The sequence below is a fragment of the Perca flavescens genome, chromosome 24 (genome assembly GCF_004354835.1).
Source record: "Perca flavescens isolate YP-PL-M2 chromosome 24, PFLA_1.0, whole genome shotgun sequence".
In the NCBI taxonomy this organism is placed as follows: domain Eukaryota; kingdom Metazoa; phylum Chordata; class Actinopteri; order Perciformes; family Percidae; genus Perca; species Perca flavescens.
The window spans coordinates 10,024,850-10,041,925 of record NC_041354.1 but is presented as its reverse complement, the minus strand read 5'-3'; the positions used below and the strand labels follow the sequence as shown (position 1 = coordinate 10,041,925).

The following is a 17,076-nucleotide window of genomic DNA, read 5'->3' as shown; positions in this document are numbered from 1 at the left end:
CCTATAGCCTATAGTTACTTTGCTCAATGGTCATACAGTCGAGCTTCAATACCATACCACGAACCAAGAAATCCTCACAAGCAGCTAGCAGGCCTTCTGCAAAGACCCAATCATAAATTGCACACATTCAAAAGGTTATTTTACACAACCAATAATGCAAAACTGGAGAAATTTCATTTTATTCAAAGCCACAGTTGCATAATATTACCATCATAACATCAATAAGTAAACTGCAAAGAGTGCAATACACACAGGCAGCAACGGCGGGACATTTAAACATCAAGAAAGAAAATAGCAGGCAAACGAGACAAATAGAAAATATATGACTTACATTTGTTGTCCAAGTCCACCCTTTTTCCATAATGAAAATGTCCAACTGTAACTTGCTGCTTTGACAGTCATTTTGTTTGTTTGTTGACAGAAGTCTTCCTCTTTGACAGTCTATTGTTTGTTTGTTTGTTTGTTTGTTTGTTTGTTGACAGTCTTGGTTTCCTCTTTCCGTCGCAATATCATTAGCAACACTGGAAAACTAGCTATGCTAGCTAACGTTACTTTCACTGGAAACTAGCAACGAGCTAACGGTGTTTAATTATGTCGTCAACTTTCAGTTGTGTCAAGTATGTCCAGAGTGTGACAGTATCACAATTGAACCCAGAGTTTCTTTTCCTGCGACGTGTCCGTACACAGTTTCGTAGTGTCCTTACAGAAGCGTTTGATTGTTTGCTACTTAACTATTAATCAAGGGACGAAAAACGTACACCTGGCAGGCTTCTCCCAGGTAGGTAAGGCTGCAATATTCAGTTTGACCACACATACTTGAATGGCGCTGTTTCGCTCATGTTTTAGGGAACCGCACATTGGCTACATCCATGGGGCAACATGAAATAAGTGTATGATATATTACAAAGAAAATCCTTAAATCTTTTTTCTTTTATTTTTTACTGTGGTAGTGAGTGATATTGATTAGTGATTTTATTTATTTTATTTATTTATTAACACCAATAACCATTAACAACGTTGGTGTTAGTGCCAGCATAAATTAATAGCCACACATACCAATATCTCCCATAGTTTTATTTCCATTATTTAAATACACAGTGCTGGGAACTGAATGGTAAATTACAGCATATACAGTAGGCCTATTTAAACATGTATAAACCTATGAAATCATTTGCAGTCCCCACATGAAATGCAAAATTCAACTGTGCACACAATATATTGTTCATGTGCACTCCAGATGACGTCTATCAGCCCCTTAAGCTTTCAGCTAACTAGAAGTCTTTAAGGCTCAGATTGTCTTGTATTGTGTTGTATTTGATTCTATTGTGTGTCAAGACAGTGATGAGTGACAAAGAAGTGACAAGACTAAAGTGCAGATGGAATAAAGTTTCTGCACAATTTCCCTTGTTTAGAGAAGACTGGAGGTGAAGAGAAGAAGAGGAGAATGAGGTAGAAGGAGCTATTATGACAGAAAATATATTTAAAATGTTGCAATCTTTCTTAACTTTTTTACATGTTTGTGTATTAACACATTAGCTCACTAAACACTAACTAATCAGTTCATAAGCCTCCCTGTTGTTGAGTGTGTGTTTCCATCCTCAAAACTCCCCATTAAATGCGAAGCCATTGTAATGATTGAAAGCCCTTTGTACGGACAAAAGAGGAGCCCAAAAAATAACAATGTGTAGGGAGTCATAAACAATTGGTGGCAAATAACAGCAATTTCACAGCTAATTCGTAGATTTCACGTATGGATGCCTCCATCACCTCCCTCCATTTAATGCTGTGAATACAGACACATGCACGAGATACTGTGTGCGTGTGCGTGCGTGTGAGAGAGTGTAGGTCTTAGGTCTAATGATTTAAGTCTAGTTTGAGTGTCAGACCTACTGCTGGGCACAGACTTGTGCAGAAACACACCCACACCCACCCACACCCACACACCCCCACACCCCCACACACACACACACACACACACACGTTTCTTCCAGTGTCCAAATGACTGTTGCTGAGAGGATTAATTGATAATCAAATAAAATCCACACAAATCAATTTCCTTTTATTCTTTAGATTGTAAGCATATCATAATTATAATATAGTACACAGCTTATATTAAATACTAATACCAACTTGATTTTTGCAGGTTCATCATTCATACCAGACCCATAATAGGAACATAAAAAGGTTTAAATGTATAATTCATAATCATTGCACATTGTGTATTTGAGTCCTATAGAACATTTTGAGTAGAGGCTTCCATACAAGCTGAAAGTTGCTGCAGAAGATGACAAAAGAAGACCCTTCACACGGTCTTTGTTGATGTGTTTTTTTTATTCTGCTGTGGTGATGTGTGGAGGGAATGAGTGACTCCAAAACGAGGGGAATGGCTACATTACATTACATTTAGTAAGGGAAAGTCTTGAACTGGATGAAAGCAGTAAAAAGGAGCCAGTGAAGCAAAGTGTTGGCCAGCAGCATTTAGGACTTGCTGCACAGAACGTTAAAGGAGAATTACGGTCGATTTCAACAAGTAGCTCTGTCGTTTGTAAATTTAGAGTGCTGTCAGTAACGGGAAAAATGAAAATAATCGGTGCTGCCTACACCGTGTTATCCTCCTGCTACAGTTTGTACCCAGGAGACTGAAACGGGGCACATAACGTACTTTTAGCCTCTTAACATGTTCCAAATGTCAGTAAAAGTGCCTAGCCATGTGAAGTGTGAACACAGTGAATCTGACTGCAGTAGATGTGAAAGAAATGCATGAAAGTTGTGCTAATTCATACCTCGGTTTAGTTCCAGTGTTGGACCATTTACAAACTACAACACTGAAAAGAGATTCAACAAAAATATTTATTAATTTAAAGGGTCCATATTATGCTAATTTTCAGGTTCATGATTGTAATTTGAGGTTGTATCAGAATAGGTTTACATGGTTTAATTATCATGAAACACCATATTTTTGTTGTACTGCACATTGCTGCAGCTCCTCTTTTCTCCCTGTGTCAGGTCTCTGTTTTAGCTACAGAGTGAGACATCTCAACTTCTGTAACATCTTTGTCGTCAGTCGCACATGCGCAGTAGCTAGGTAAGGATCATATCAGCTAGCTAGCAGTTTCTCCAACTTCGGCCTGTACAAGGCAGGATTGGCCGGGGAGACTTCTTCTCAACGAGGGCGCACTTCAAACTTTGCATGGAATACCTGCAGAACCGGGACATGTAAGTAGTTCTATACAATTTATTTTGTAGATTAGGGTGAATTTGTGTGTGGTGTAGCAGTGTTTTGCCATTTTGCCACTTTTAATGACATTTCGAACATGTTAAGAGGCTAAAAGCACGTTAAATGTGCCCCGTTTCAGTCTCCTGTGTGCAAACTGTAGCAGGAGGATAACACGGTGTTGGCAGCACCGATTGTTTTCATTTTTCTTGCTACTGACAGCACTCCACATTTACAAACAACAGAGCTACGTGTTTTAATCGACCGTAATTCTCCTTTAAGAAGAGGAGGAGGCCCAGGACTGAGCCTTGTGGAACCCCCTATTATCAGGCAGCATGGTTCAGACACAGACCCTTTCAATGTCACCTGGTAGGAGTGACCAGTCAGGTATTAAACAGAGGGTGTGCAGAGGGCCTAACCCCTCATATCATAGCCAGCACCGGTTAGCTCAGCACAAAGACTGGAAACAAATGCTTGGAGTCCCTGTTGCTAGCCTGGCAACTAGTTCCAGACCACATCTTTGGGCTGAGCCAAGCTACTCTCATCTAACTCTTGGCAAGAAAGCAAATAGCGTACTTCCCAAATCTCAAACCTTTCCTTTAACCCTAATCTCACAACGAAAAAGGATTTTGCGCATAACACAGGATTACTACTGAATTCTCATATTTATAAGTCACCTGTCGCTTATTGCAGCTTCAGTCAGACTCTCAACATGATGGAAAATGAACCGATATCTACTAAGTGCCTTTGATTTCTTTGCCAGTCCCATTTCTGTTTTTACCAATTCATTATGTCTACTCAGTATGTTGAGTATTTTTTTTTCTTTTTACAGTCAATGGTATTTTCATATGTTGGGGGTGTGAATTCATCTCAATCTAACATTTTGTTACAGCCCTCACAAAGCACACACAAACAACTACCTCAAAAAAGTTTTGTTATCATGTCTTACTATTGTGCTTCAAGCAATCTAACCTCAAGCAGATAAGATAAAGACTAAATTTAAGGTGAAAAGGTTGTAAAGGACTTGGTTACACCTTGAGTTACACCTCCCACCTCTCTATATATTTTAGAATCCATAGTAAGTATCCAAGTAATACACCATAAACATGAAATTAGAGGTAAACACATTGCATATTTAAGTTTTTAGTGGAGTTTGATGAAATAGGTGGTAAAACATTAAGACTTTGGTCGTTCTGCTCTAAGCTTTAAAATGATTGAATGAGTCACTGCAATTTAGCTACTGAAAAAAGGAGGTGGAGGTAAAAGAGGTCTGTGCAACCACAATGAAAATGCACAGCCACATTTCTTACCTAAATTTCACCTCTAACGGTCTTGCCCTAGATATTTCTCCATCCTTGTCAGACACACTAGCTGGTCTCTTCAGCTGCCAGCTGTGGAGGAGAGAACGTGGAGATCAGCGCGGATGAGAAGCGAAAAGGATGAAGAGAATCCAATTGATTCAAAATCTCCATCCTAATCTTGTTGACGTCCTTAGATGGTGCAGACGGCAGCCCTGGAGCAACTTTGGGACACACATTGAATCTAAAAATTGTCCCTTTTTTTCTTTTTTACCATTTCCGAAGTGTCATTCACACAACTGGTAGTTTAGTTTGAGCGGCATATACAAGCACAGGCTGGTTTGATGCGCTAAACTCCACTCATTAAATATCATTTTGATTGTATCTCATCAGCTTCAAATATTTGGAAACTCTTCAGGTGTGTTTGATTTGTCAACTCAGATCTTTAAAAAGGACTCCGAAAGGTCTGACACATCAGAAATACTCTACTGCATCCATGTGGCTGATGCATGAAATGCAGCTGCAAATAACTACTGAAACATGACATTATTTCAGGTTTTTATATTTACTTTCAAGTAAATGTACAGTTGTTTGCCATTGATAGCTACAGAAAGGTTGGCAAAAATCCACAAGTAAATCTCGATATGTTTAAAAACTGCATATAAAAAGACCCAAAAACTGTACATCAATTAACATAACTACATTTATATATTGTATATACACTGTATCTGAGTGTACAGCGATTTATAGATACTGTTGGTTATGAGAAATATAACACTATACAATAATACATTGTTAAAGAGAAAGTTGACATTCTGTTCGAAGGCTGTCCGTTTAGCGGTGGTCTTGAAAGATCAGGACAGAGCGATTGGTACTGTAAGACATAAAATCCACCAATAATGGCTCTGAAAGATTCTACAGCAAAGTGTCAAACATCAGACAAGACTGTTCAGTGCAGGGGTGTATCTGAGCTAACACCACAGACATCTCTTATTTAAAAAATAATAATAATAATTTAAAAAAAAAAGCATTAAAGCTATGCATACATACATGTCCAGTATTTTTGTTTCAACTCAGTTTGGTTGTTCGAATACTCTTCTACATAAATAAGACACACATCAAATACCGGCTCCAGAGCGTAAAAAAAGGTTACATGATCTCTATCATACAAAAAAACTCTACAGTTCATGTGGGTATTTTTTGTAATTCAGTCATTAAGTAATATGGATTTCAGTTTTCTATCAACTCTCCAACAGACAAGAAGTACTTAATTTATCCCTTGGACAGACTACCTCACAGAGATTCCAATATAAATAATAATAATAATAATAATAATAATAATAATAATAATAATAATATCCCACAATACAGGATTTGGTAGATTTGTGTGTGGATAGAAAGAGAAACCTTAATTTCCAAGAAGTGTTTCTCAATTGTGACGGAGGGATTATACATGACTTTAGAATGCAAGACTAGGACAATAGAAATTTTTTTATTTACTCTTCCATGGCTAGTGCTCTGAGGCTATGTTCGTTGCATTGGGTCATTTGAATGCAAGGAAATACTTCAACTTGAAGTATCTAGCCATGCAGATAGTTTTAGTTTTCTCTGCCCAGGTTCTGAGAGATCAGTCTCTGAGATTTCTGTCTCCACCCCAATATTCCACAGACTTCACTGTAAAAAAGTTGGGACTACTGCTTTTGTAGAAAGTAGTTCCAATCTGCATGGCCAGATACCACTAGAGGTGAGTAAGAAAATAGGTTATTATGTTATTGTTTTGCAAATTAAGTTTAGAGACAAATTCTGTGGATCTTACCACAGAATCCGACAGTATAAGAACCCCTTTGCTTTACGGTTACTTTTATATAAATATTGAAATAGAAAACCAGAATTTTGAGAAGTCAAAGAAAAAAAAATTCAAAAGCAAATGTACACACACAAAAATCCATTTGTAACATTGATCAAACAGAGCTCTTCAAGTTGTCTCTCTCATTGAAATAAAGTTAAAGACAACATCACATCAGACTGATATATTTTGTGCTCTGAGACCTTCACTCTTAATTTGGTAAAGAAGAATTATACACAGCACATAATAGAAAACAATACAAAGATTTCAGAGACAGATGCCCTCCTGGACATATATAAAACATTTGGAATATAAACAATAAAAAACATTAAAACGTGAATCATTGAATGTTTTGGTGCAATAAGTAATTCATTTGTTCATTGATCATGTATTAATTGTAATATTTCAGTGTTTTTTCCAAATAAGTCTTCTTGGACAGTATAACCTATGTAAAACTTTTTTTACATTCACCTTTTCACTCACGTATCCATTCTCTCAGGCACTCCTCAGTCATGCATCCTTTCATCCATCATCTGCGGGGCTTTTGTCCGATCCAAATGCCTATTATTGGTGGTAAATTTACCATAAAGCAAGCAAAGACAGTTCAGCAGAGAGAGAAACTACCACAAGGCACCTAATGTAAAGCAGCTAAAAGGATCTCTAGCAGCAACAAGGCTTTGGTTCATAGAAGTACTATCGAAAGTAGTAGAAAACATAATTTGTAATCCGTCTCACATTGATAGATGGATATATGGATGAATGTCCGAGGAGATGCAGAAAGGGACACACGAGAGGATGATCAGACGGGTGGAGGCGGCTCTCACAGAGATAGGAAAACTTCCACATCAGCATCACGTCACCAGAAAAGGAATGAGAGAAGGACATGAAGAGAGAGACAGCCAGAAAGAAAGTCAGAGAGGATACAAGTTGAAGCAGGAAAGTGTGAGACAGAATTTAAAGACTGCACTGCAAAGGCTCTTTTCAAGGTAGGGAATCTCATTGGACTCTAGTAACAATAAGGCGTTTAAGAGCATTAACACCGAGCTATTAGAAGCTGTAACCTAAAATACATGAATAGGTATGTCTGATACTCACATTTCCTTTGGGTGCATGAAATTCCATTTTTTTTGGACATTTGGGGAACTGTTTTATTGTATTGACAAAGCCAGAGCTAGTTGTTACCTCCGGTTTCCAGTCTTTATGCTAAGCTAACCAGCTGCTGTCTCCAACTTCATACTGTGTTCCTATCAATAAATGGCTGTGTGTTAAATAATCAAATCTAAGAAAACCTGCATATTAATTTATTTAAGGCGTCAAGTAGTTTGGGGCACTTGATAGAATCATTTTGTTGCGTTACGATGATTTGAATGCGGACATGTTTCTTATGTTAACTTTTAAGGTGCTTTGAGGAAAGTGAACACAATTAAAAAAAAAAAAAAATCAAAGCTCTCAAAGCTTGACATGCACCCAATGTTTTACACATATTTAGAGAGCTGCATTTTACTACAGTCATTTTATTTTCCTTAAAGATGTCCACTAAATGTCATACTCTTTTTATTTAAAGTGTGTACATTGACCCATAGATCACACACACTTCACCTAGCACTGCAGTGTATCCATCAGTTGTTGTCTAAAAGACATCATATTGTCTGTTTCTTTGGTAAAAAATCTCTGTGGAAGATAATGTAGTATTTACAAGGTGGCATTAAGGCATTGAGAAACAGCTGGGAAGCCATAATATAGCCATTTCTACCATCTATCTATTTCAAGCCATATACAAATGTGGTCTTTGCATATACAGTAGCATTATAGATACATTTAAGAAGAAGGTCTATAGTTAAAGTGCATTAAGGACAAAAAGACAGAAGGGGATCCTGCAGAAATGAATGCAAGACACAAACAACTGCGAACAGTTACACACACACACACACACACACACACACACACACACACACACACACACACACACACACACACACACACACACACACACACACACACACACACACACACACACACACACACACACACACACACACACACACACACACACATTTGTTCCGCCAATTACTCTAGACTACCTAAATGTGAGTTTGAAAGCGTAAGTGTTGGATGTGCAGCTAAATTCAGTCTTTCTTCCTTTAACACATAAACAGTGACTAATGAAACAGGAAAAAAGACTAACTCTCCAACACTTAGGCTTTACTGCTCTACTACACTCCTCCTTACAATGTCATAGAGAGTCCTAGGGAGTATTTCGTGATAATATGTTTGCACACAGGCAACACCAGTTAGTCCTGTAAAGGGAAAGAACAGACAAAGAAAGAGAGAGAGAGAGAGAAGAGAGAGAGAGAGAGAGAGAGAGAGAGAGAGATGGTAGGATGAAGAACAGAAAATATCTGTTTAATAAGCACTGTTACGGTCTTCATCATCATCATCACCAGCAGCAGCACAATCACAACACACCATAATTGTTTTTCAAAAAGTCATAAATCCTTTAAATTTGAGTAAAGTAAACTTTAGCTGCCAGCTATCAAAGGCAGGCGGATGTAAAGGGCCAGTGCACATTTTTTTTCTGTCCGTTTGTTCTGACATCGATACGCTGAGCCCTTTGCACGTTGTAGCGGTGTGTAGTGGATGGAGTCCTTACCAAAGCTGTCCCAGAGTGCTTTGTGCCATACTTGGCTGCTGACTTGGGACCACTTGTGAATGTCACTTTTATTGTAATCCCTTTCAGATGGATTATAGATACCTGCTATTAGCATCACAGTCTGTTATTTGACTCCAGTAACGTAACTAAATTAGTTTCAGTTACTTTTGTGTAACTTTACTTTGCAGTGACCTGGTCAGCTTCTGGACCAATTTATCAAATTACTCCTTTGTTCAGTTCAACTCTAAATGGATGCCATTATATCCGATATTAGAATATAACAATACAAAAACACTAGATGGAAATAAATTAAACTGAGGTCTCTGGCCCCGCCCCGTTGTAGGCGTGTCCCTGCTTTGAGTGGCGGGAGCCATCTGCGAATCGGATGAGGGGGGTGAAGGTGCTGTAGTCTGGCGTTCTTTGCCAGCGTGTGAACATGATTTTCTTGGTTAAGGGTTCAGACCTTCGAGGGTTTGGGGCGTTCCTTTCGTTGCCCGAGCCTCGCCGGTGGCTGCCAGCCTTGGATGGCGCGTGAAGAGATGCCAGGGGGGTGAACTCGGACAGCTGGCCTTTGTAGAGTTTATCAGCATTCTGTGTTAATGTGTAAAGAGGGAGGAAAAGGAGACAGAGGGGGAGAGAGGGAGACACAAAGTAAATCCAGAGAAGAAAACATGTTTACTGTGCCGTAGAGGTCTCTCCGAGAGCAGGAGGAGAAGACATTGTTATCCCAGATGGCCAGAATTTAAACTGTGGATATTAGTTTTCTATGTTTTCATGGTTTGGGCTGTAGTTCCAATGAATACAAATATTAGCGCTCCAGTATAGAATTATATTTTGGGCAATATAGTATGCTTCCATTATTATTAGTTTTCTAGGTTTTCATGGTTTTGGCTAGGTTGTAGTTCCAATAAATGGAAATATTAGTGCTACAATGTGTTTCCAACTTTGTCATGTTGCAACAGGAAAGAGCTTTCCCCACATTGATGCCACCAAGTTCAGTAGAGTTGCATCTGCATGTTGACAACATCAGTAATTGCTGTATTAAGTTTTTTTTCTGGCTGCTTTACAAGCTAACCAAGCCAAAAGCCAATTTTTATCTGAGGTAATGGGTCTGACTCTTCTTACGCTACAGCACATATTTCGGAGTAGAGATTAAAGCATGAAGGTAAAGGCTAAAGGGACAAAGGCCAAATGAGCTACTGTAAAAAATAAATAAAAATAATAATAATAAAAATAAAAAAAAGCTTTCCTCTGGCAGTAAACTGAACCTGGACACAATTCTGCCTCAGCAGACAATTCAGTTATTCATAAAATGTAATGAATAAAATATTGCATTGTCTTAAATCTGATTGGCCAGCTGTGATGATAATATCCTGTCCATCCTGTTCAGACACAAGCAATGCAACCCAAGCAAATGTAGTGCATATACAAGAATATGTAAATAAATAACGCCATACAACACCATTAAAAGAACCAGACCAAACCATGCAAATGAAACCTGACTAATAAACATGCATACATGTTCAGCCCCACCGTGTGCCAAGTCTTCTGGCTCTGCAGCAAGGATGAAAAGTGTCATGAGAGGGCGCCAGAGCTCCATGTAAAGAATCACCCAACAGGATGCAAGCACTTTATACAATACCTGGAGGATTTTTGGATCATCAAACTTTTAAGACCCTCACAAAGACACACACACTAACCCATTGTTAGTCAGGTACAACTCTCAAAAGTCAAATCTGTGAAACCACACACACCACTACAAAGTAAACCCCATCACTGCAGGATGTTAACGTCACACAAACACACACACACACACACACACACACACACACACACACACACACACACACACACACACACACACACACACACACACACACACACACACACACACACACACACACACACACACACAGTGTGTGTTTTACCGTGCTGAAGCCCTCTAGGTTTCTGTGACAGCTACTCCATCTAGTAAGGAGTCAGAACTCTGGTAGGTCAGGGCCTTCTCAGACCCTCTATTATACCTCAAACGCTGTGGACACACACGCAAACACACACACACACACACACACACACACACACACACACACACACACACACACACACACACACACACACACACACACACACACACACACACAAACACATATATACACATTCAAAGACAAACACTTTAAAGGTCTACCACATACACATCACACACAACCTAAATGTTACAAAATATTGATTTCTAAAACAAAGTTATGAAGGTCACACATCACACTCTACGTACGCTGCATTTACACTTTAGGCAGAGGAACCAAACTAAATCCAGATGTAGATGCACTGGCATGCAATGACACGGTTTGACAAAATATTTACTTCATGCAAAACTATAACAGGGAGAAAGTAACCGGATACAAAAAAAGGAAAATGGAGAGAAAGAGGGATTCTACACAAGTTAGAGACAGGAGGAAAGGCAGAGGGTCACCTCTAGGAGGGCTGGGTTAGAAACTGATTCTGCTGGAAGTCTGAGACAGCATAAAGATGGTGGAGGGCTCGGAGGCAAGGCACCGACGCTTATTCTGCCACGGTGGAGAACCAGAGTGAGGAGGAGAGGAGGAAGGAAAGAACCAGGAGGTCAGAGGGAGGAGTGAACAGGGAGAGGGAAGAGTTAAAGCTTTGAAGATCAGTCAGATCTTCCAAAATGCCACACGATCAAATTATGCAAAAGTTCACATTTACAGACAATCATTCGAGAATATAAAGCCTGTCTCAGAGGATAATAAGGAAGGTTAAGAGGAAGGAAGGTTAAGAGGAAGGAGCAGTTAAGGACATGAAGGAAGAAATATATTTAGTTGTTTGGGTTATTAGGAGGTGAAAGTTCAAACCTCACTGCAAACAGTTTGAAAACAAACACATTTGCCAGGCTACACATTATTGTACACATCTGCTACAACCCAGAAAGGTAATGTAACTACAGCAACTGATCAAACCATCAAATACAGTGTGATGATTCAGGCTTGGTTAAAATTCCCCAGCTACCTACGAACTGCACCTGCACCTAAAATAACAATAGTGCTGTTCTTTTCAATAGCTCCCCTGTCAATAGACTCCAGAGCCTGGGGGAGCACAAAAGCCACTCTTAGCCTCTGTAGACGAGGGAAATAATAGTTATGATTGCTGCATTTTCTAACTCCATTAATAAAATATTTTGAGCGTTTAAAGTCTGAACTTCTCGGATTTAGAAATAAAAGGAGCACTGCACATGGAGACAGAGGCATACAGACTTACATCCAACAGAGGAGGGACGTAGCCAAAGCCAGCATACATCTGCTGACCCACAGGCAGCAGTTAGAAATTTGACACGCTGCATTATTTACAGTTGATAAAAGTATTATATGGTTGTCTAGAAAGCTTCAAACAGAAAAATGATTTAGACCACTTTCAGCAAATGTTACTCAAAAATATTGAGACGTCTAAAAGTATTTGATTCATGAAACACAAGCAGAGGGCGCTGTTCTACTTGTGTGAACTGAGCTTGAAGGATAAGATAAGATTAGAGTAATTATTCCAAAATAATTTCATTACATTTGACAAATATGTATTTAGGTTTACACATAATGTAGGTTTACATAGAGCACTCTTATACAGTGATGGATGCAATTCTTAGTACTTTCCCAGTTGACTGGTGTCAAATACATACTTACAAATATGTGTATATGAACCTACCTGTATGCGTTCAGTCGTGGTGGGCCACAGCGCCCTCCAGATTACCTTCTTCACCACATCTGGCAGCAGACTGGCTGTTATCAGAAGGATTATGCTGAGCCACGCCGGACCACTGGACAACATCTGCATGAACACATAGTACATCCTCTGGTAGTTGAGGAAAGGCCTGATGGAGGAGAAGAGAGAGGAGATGGGAAGGAGAGGAGAATTTAGAAATATTTCATTCATTGAATTTTTAAGTTTCAGGCTTTTACATACTGTAAAGATCATGCCAACAAAAACATAGGAAAACATTATCTTTAGAGTTCAACTGAATTATTTTCGAAGCTTACCAGATGATTCCTCCCCACAGCAGAGAGAATACCACAAAGAATATCAGTGAGCCCCAGATGACAAAATGGTTGATCCAAGTCCAGTAATGAGTATCTAGAACCAACTACAAGACAGAGGTGAGAGATGAGAGAGGAAACCTTTGACCTGTTAAATGTTGTAGCTCACTTTAATATTACCAGCGGGTGCTTAATCCAGCTTTGCTTGGGTGCTTCTGTGAGTGCAGATACTGTGCAGACTGAACGAGTGTGTCTGTATGTGTACTTGTATGTGTGCTTACCTTGAATGTAACAGTGAAGACTAGCACAGTGAAGACCAGCGTCCCAAATGTCCAGTTTCCAAACATCTGCAGCAGCAAAATGACAACAGATGCTGTTAGTGACACCTTTTTTTTTTTTTTTTTTAATTAAATTGTATTTAAATTCAATTCAATTCAATAAATGCCATTAATTTCAAGGTAAATGCACTCCGGTCATTTGAGATTACTCTACAGGCCTGCCGTTAATATGGTACACAGATAAACTTAAGTGCACATATTCAATGAGGAATCAATCAAACAGATGGCAGGGTGCTCAGACAGGTGAACAATAGATTGTCAGAAGACTCATGAGCATGAGTTGATGTGCTGCATGTCAACCTGATAGGTAAACATTTTAAAATGTGCTACGTGAACCATTTTATAAAAGCAAAAATACTTATTATTTATGTAAATTTGAAACAAAGAATGCCAACATGAAGCAAGGCAGCTTCTTCACTGCAAATTATACTGAGGCTTGATTTGGAAGGAAACTTTTTTTTACGGTTGCTTTACAGCAAAAAGGTCCATCTTCATCTTCGTCCGCAAAAAAGGTGAAAGACATTATTGCAACTTAAAGCAACACTATGTAACTTTTCCCGCGTTGGTCCCCCCACAGGTTGTCTCATTGGAACTGCAGCTTGCGCTAAAAGTTACATAATATTGCTTTAACTTTTGCTAAAAAGCTTTAATTTCTGGGAGTTGCAGATAGTGAAAGAGCAATATACAAATCTATTTCAGCTGAAGAGACAATTATTTAAAAGGCTCTCTGCTCTGCTGATTATGGGAAATGTAGTCTTAATTATTAACAATATAGCTCCCAATGGTATTGACATAAGACAGATCTGTTTGCTAGCAGTCCTCTTTACAGTAATAATATAGAGGTGTTATCCCATAATAATCCTGACAGAATGAAATTAAGATGACGATGGCCAAAGGATTAAAGTCTAGCCCTAAATGTTATTTCACACAAACACTTAAATGTACCCTGTCTTGAAAATTCATGGTAGTAAGAAGATCACCTTGTATTACTTAATTTCATAATTTGGTCATTTAGACTTTCACTCAGGCTTAACTGTGCACTCTTTGGCTACTAACATGCAAGACACATTACAAAATATTACGTTTTCATTTTTGCTGTGGTAACCTTAAATGTGTTAAAAACCATGACAATGAATAAGAGATGTGATACATGAATAAATTAAGTTAAGTTTTTAATGGCACCTGAATATGTGGTGGTTGTAATGTTGATGTGACGGTGACAAATGAAATGATGACCGTGATAAGTTCTAACCCAGACTGTGGTCACACTATAAGCTATCCTAAGTGCCAAGACAAAGCCAAAATGTTTGGTGTTGTAGAATTACAGAGATATCATGACAACAAGACATTTGTTTGGATTTAGGCAAGAGAGGAAATACTTGATTTAAAAAAATCATAGACATAAGTAAAGTCCATTACCTAGGGAAGGTATTAACCAAGACAATTTTAATGTGACCTTTTTTTGTTTATTAGTTTGCTGATGTAGCAAAATTATGCCATATTATCATTTATCACAAAATCCTAAAAGATTATTCCCTACTAGATGGTGAATTCACACAGGATGTCTGACTGAATACTGATACTTGATATTAGAGTTTGGGCCATCTACCAAGACCCTTCCAAAACATGTTGAAACCAGTGTCTCTAATGTCTAACCTACTGTACATTCTAGTTAACATTTACTCCACACGTGTCAGTGTTTTTGTTACCAGCATGGACATCAGCAAAATCACCACAGAACAACTTTTACAATACCAATCTGTTAAGCTGTTCTGTGCAGCTGTTCATTACATAACATGTCATTTAGCTGAAACTTTTAATCCAAAGCGACTTACATTTTGCTATATGTGTCAGAGGTTGCACACCTCTGGAGCAACTAGGGGTTAAGTGTCTTGCTCAGGGACACATTGGTTGATGTATTGCAGAGGGAATCGAACCAATGTCTCCCATACCAAAGGCATGTGTCATATCCACTGTGCCATCACCACCCACTCACATACCCACTCACATACGCAAATGCACTTTAAACTTTCAGTAAACCTAAATGAAGCTTCAGAACATCACTACCAGCTTCTTTGCATCCTGTTCGGTCCTGATGGTGCCCTGCCTTGGTTAATTCTTTACAAATACACCTATAAATAGTCCTGATGGCTCAGAGAGTAACCGCAAATGTGACAATGTTCTTCTGCTCTAGAAGGGAGTTCCATCAACTCAAGGAGAATTAGATTAGAAAGATGGCTAAATGTCATGTAATGGGAGTAGGAGTGTAACTACTTTTCTATATTTATTTTCCCACTGTTTTTAACTGTCCACACACACTAGGGTTGCACGATATTAACAAAATGTGACATTGCGATATCGATTATGAATATTGCGATATTGATATTGATTTCGATATTTTTAAACTTATGCAAAATTACAAACGGTACGGGAAAACGCATTAAAATAGATAAATAACAAATAAAACGAGCTTTCTTACAACACAAGGTTTATTTTCAACTGTCATATTGGACTGGCACAACATGAATTAATAAATAAGGACCATGTCTACAGAACAGGACATGTTTTACTGGTTGTACAGTATAAAATATATAAATAAAGAGAACAGGACACAACTTTTCTTTCACTTCACTGATTTGTTTCGTTGTCTCTAACTATTTCTTCACTTACACGGTCACTCGCTCCACAAAATATTGCATACTTAGAGACACTTTCGATATAATACTGCGCAACGTGATATCGCAATAACGATATTGAGTGACACACACACACACACACACACACACACACACACACACACACACACACACACACACACACACACACACACACACACACACACACACACACACACACACACACACACACACACACACACACACACACACACACACACACACACACACACACACACACAAAATTAACACCTGGACAGATAAGCATGGTCACTACACAAAAGCCTACAGTTGATGTGTCTACAGCAAGCACTAAGGGCTGGACATGAGATGAACGGTGAATGGATGATGAGTGCTTTGGGATCAGGCTGTGTGATGGGACCAAACAGGGAATTGGAAACTGAAACTAGGGGACAGATGACAGAGTGACAGGGACAGGCTTACCATCTGTGTGTTGGTTGTCATTAGCTGGGAGGAGGAAAGAGAAGCAAAAAAAATAGCAACACAAAGGTAAGAGGAGAGGAAGAAGAAGAGGAGAAGGCCAGAAGAAGAAAATCATAATAAAATAAACAACAGTTTTGTAGCTGGAGAAGAATAAAAATTCAATGCATAAAAAAAAATAAAAAAATAAAAAAAATAAAAAGTTAAATCAAGCAACTCAAAGCAGTCCGAAAAGGTTTCTGGAAAGAGTAATGCTGCTTGAAAATGAAAACAAAAAGAGAAACAGAGGAAGATGGAACCTGCCATGCGGTCGCGTCTTGGATATGAATGAGAGAACGTCTATCAGCTGCACGGACACTGCTTTTTTAAATTGATCTTTAACTGAAGTCAAAGGTATGTTTTCACTATTAATTTAACCTACCACTATATAACCACTTTCAGTTTTGAGTTGCACTTAATATAAAAAATAAAAAGCTAAAAGCAAAAAATAAATCTCTCAGATGCATCATATTAACAAATCCATCAAAGCAACTCTGTGTCTTTCAAAAGGCTGCAGTTAAAACACATGAACCTG

The 17,076-nt window shown here is 38.6% G+C and overlaps 1 protein-coding gene across 2 annotated transcripts in view; it reads right to left on the bottom strand.

The window, feature by feature from the left end:
* Positions 1-8,363: 8,363 nt before the first annotated feature.
* The window catches only part of atp11a (ATPase phospholipid transporting 11A), a 47,761-nt gene continuing 39,048 nt past the window's right edge, over positions 8,364-17,076 (bottom strand). The window contains exons 27-31 of one of the 2 annotated variants that reach the window (XM_028572241.1): positions 13,330-13,395; positions 13,052-13,155; positions 12,720-12,885; positions 10,937-11,040; positions 9,525-9,599 (exon numbers count right to left, since the gene is read on the bottom strand). In XM_028572241.1, the coding sequence (XP_028428042.1) occupies positions 10,951-11,040; positions 12,720-12,885; positions 13,052-13,155; positions 13,330-13,395 (426 nt within the window). In that variant the 3' untranslated portion in view covers positions 9,525-9,599; positions 10,937-10,950. Of the gene's footprint in view, positions 9,600-10,936; positions 11,041-12,719; positions 12,886-13,051; positions 13,156-13,329; positions 13,396-17,076 lie in introns of both variants that reach the window. The other variant, XM_028572240.1, reaches the window with a different exon arrangement.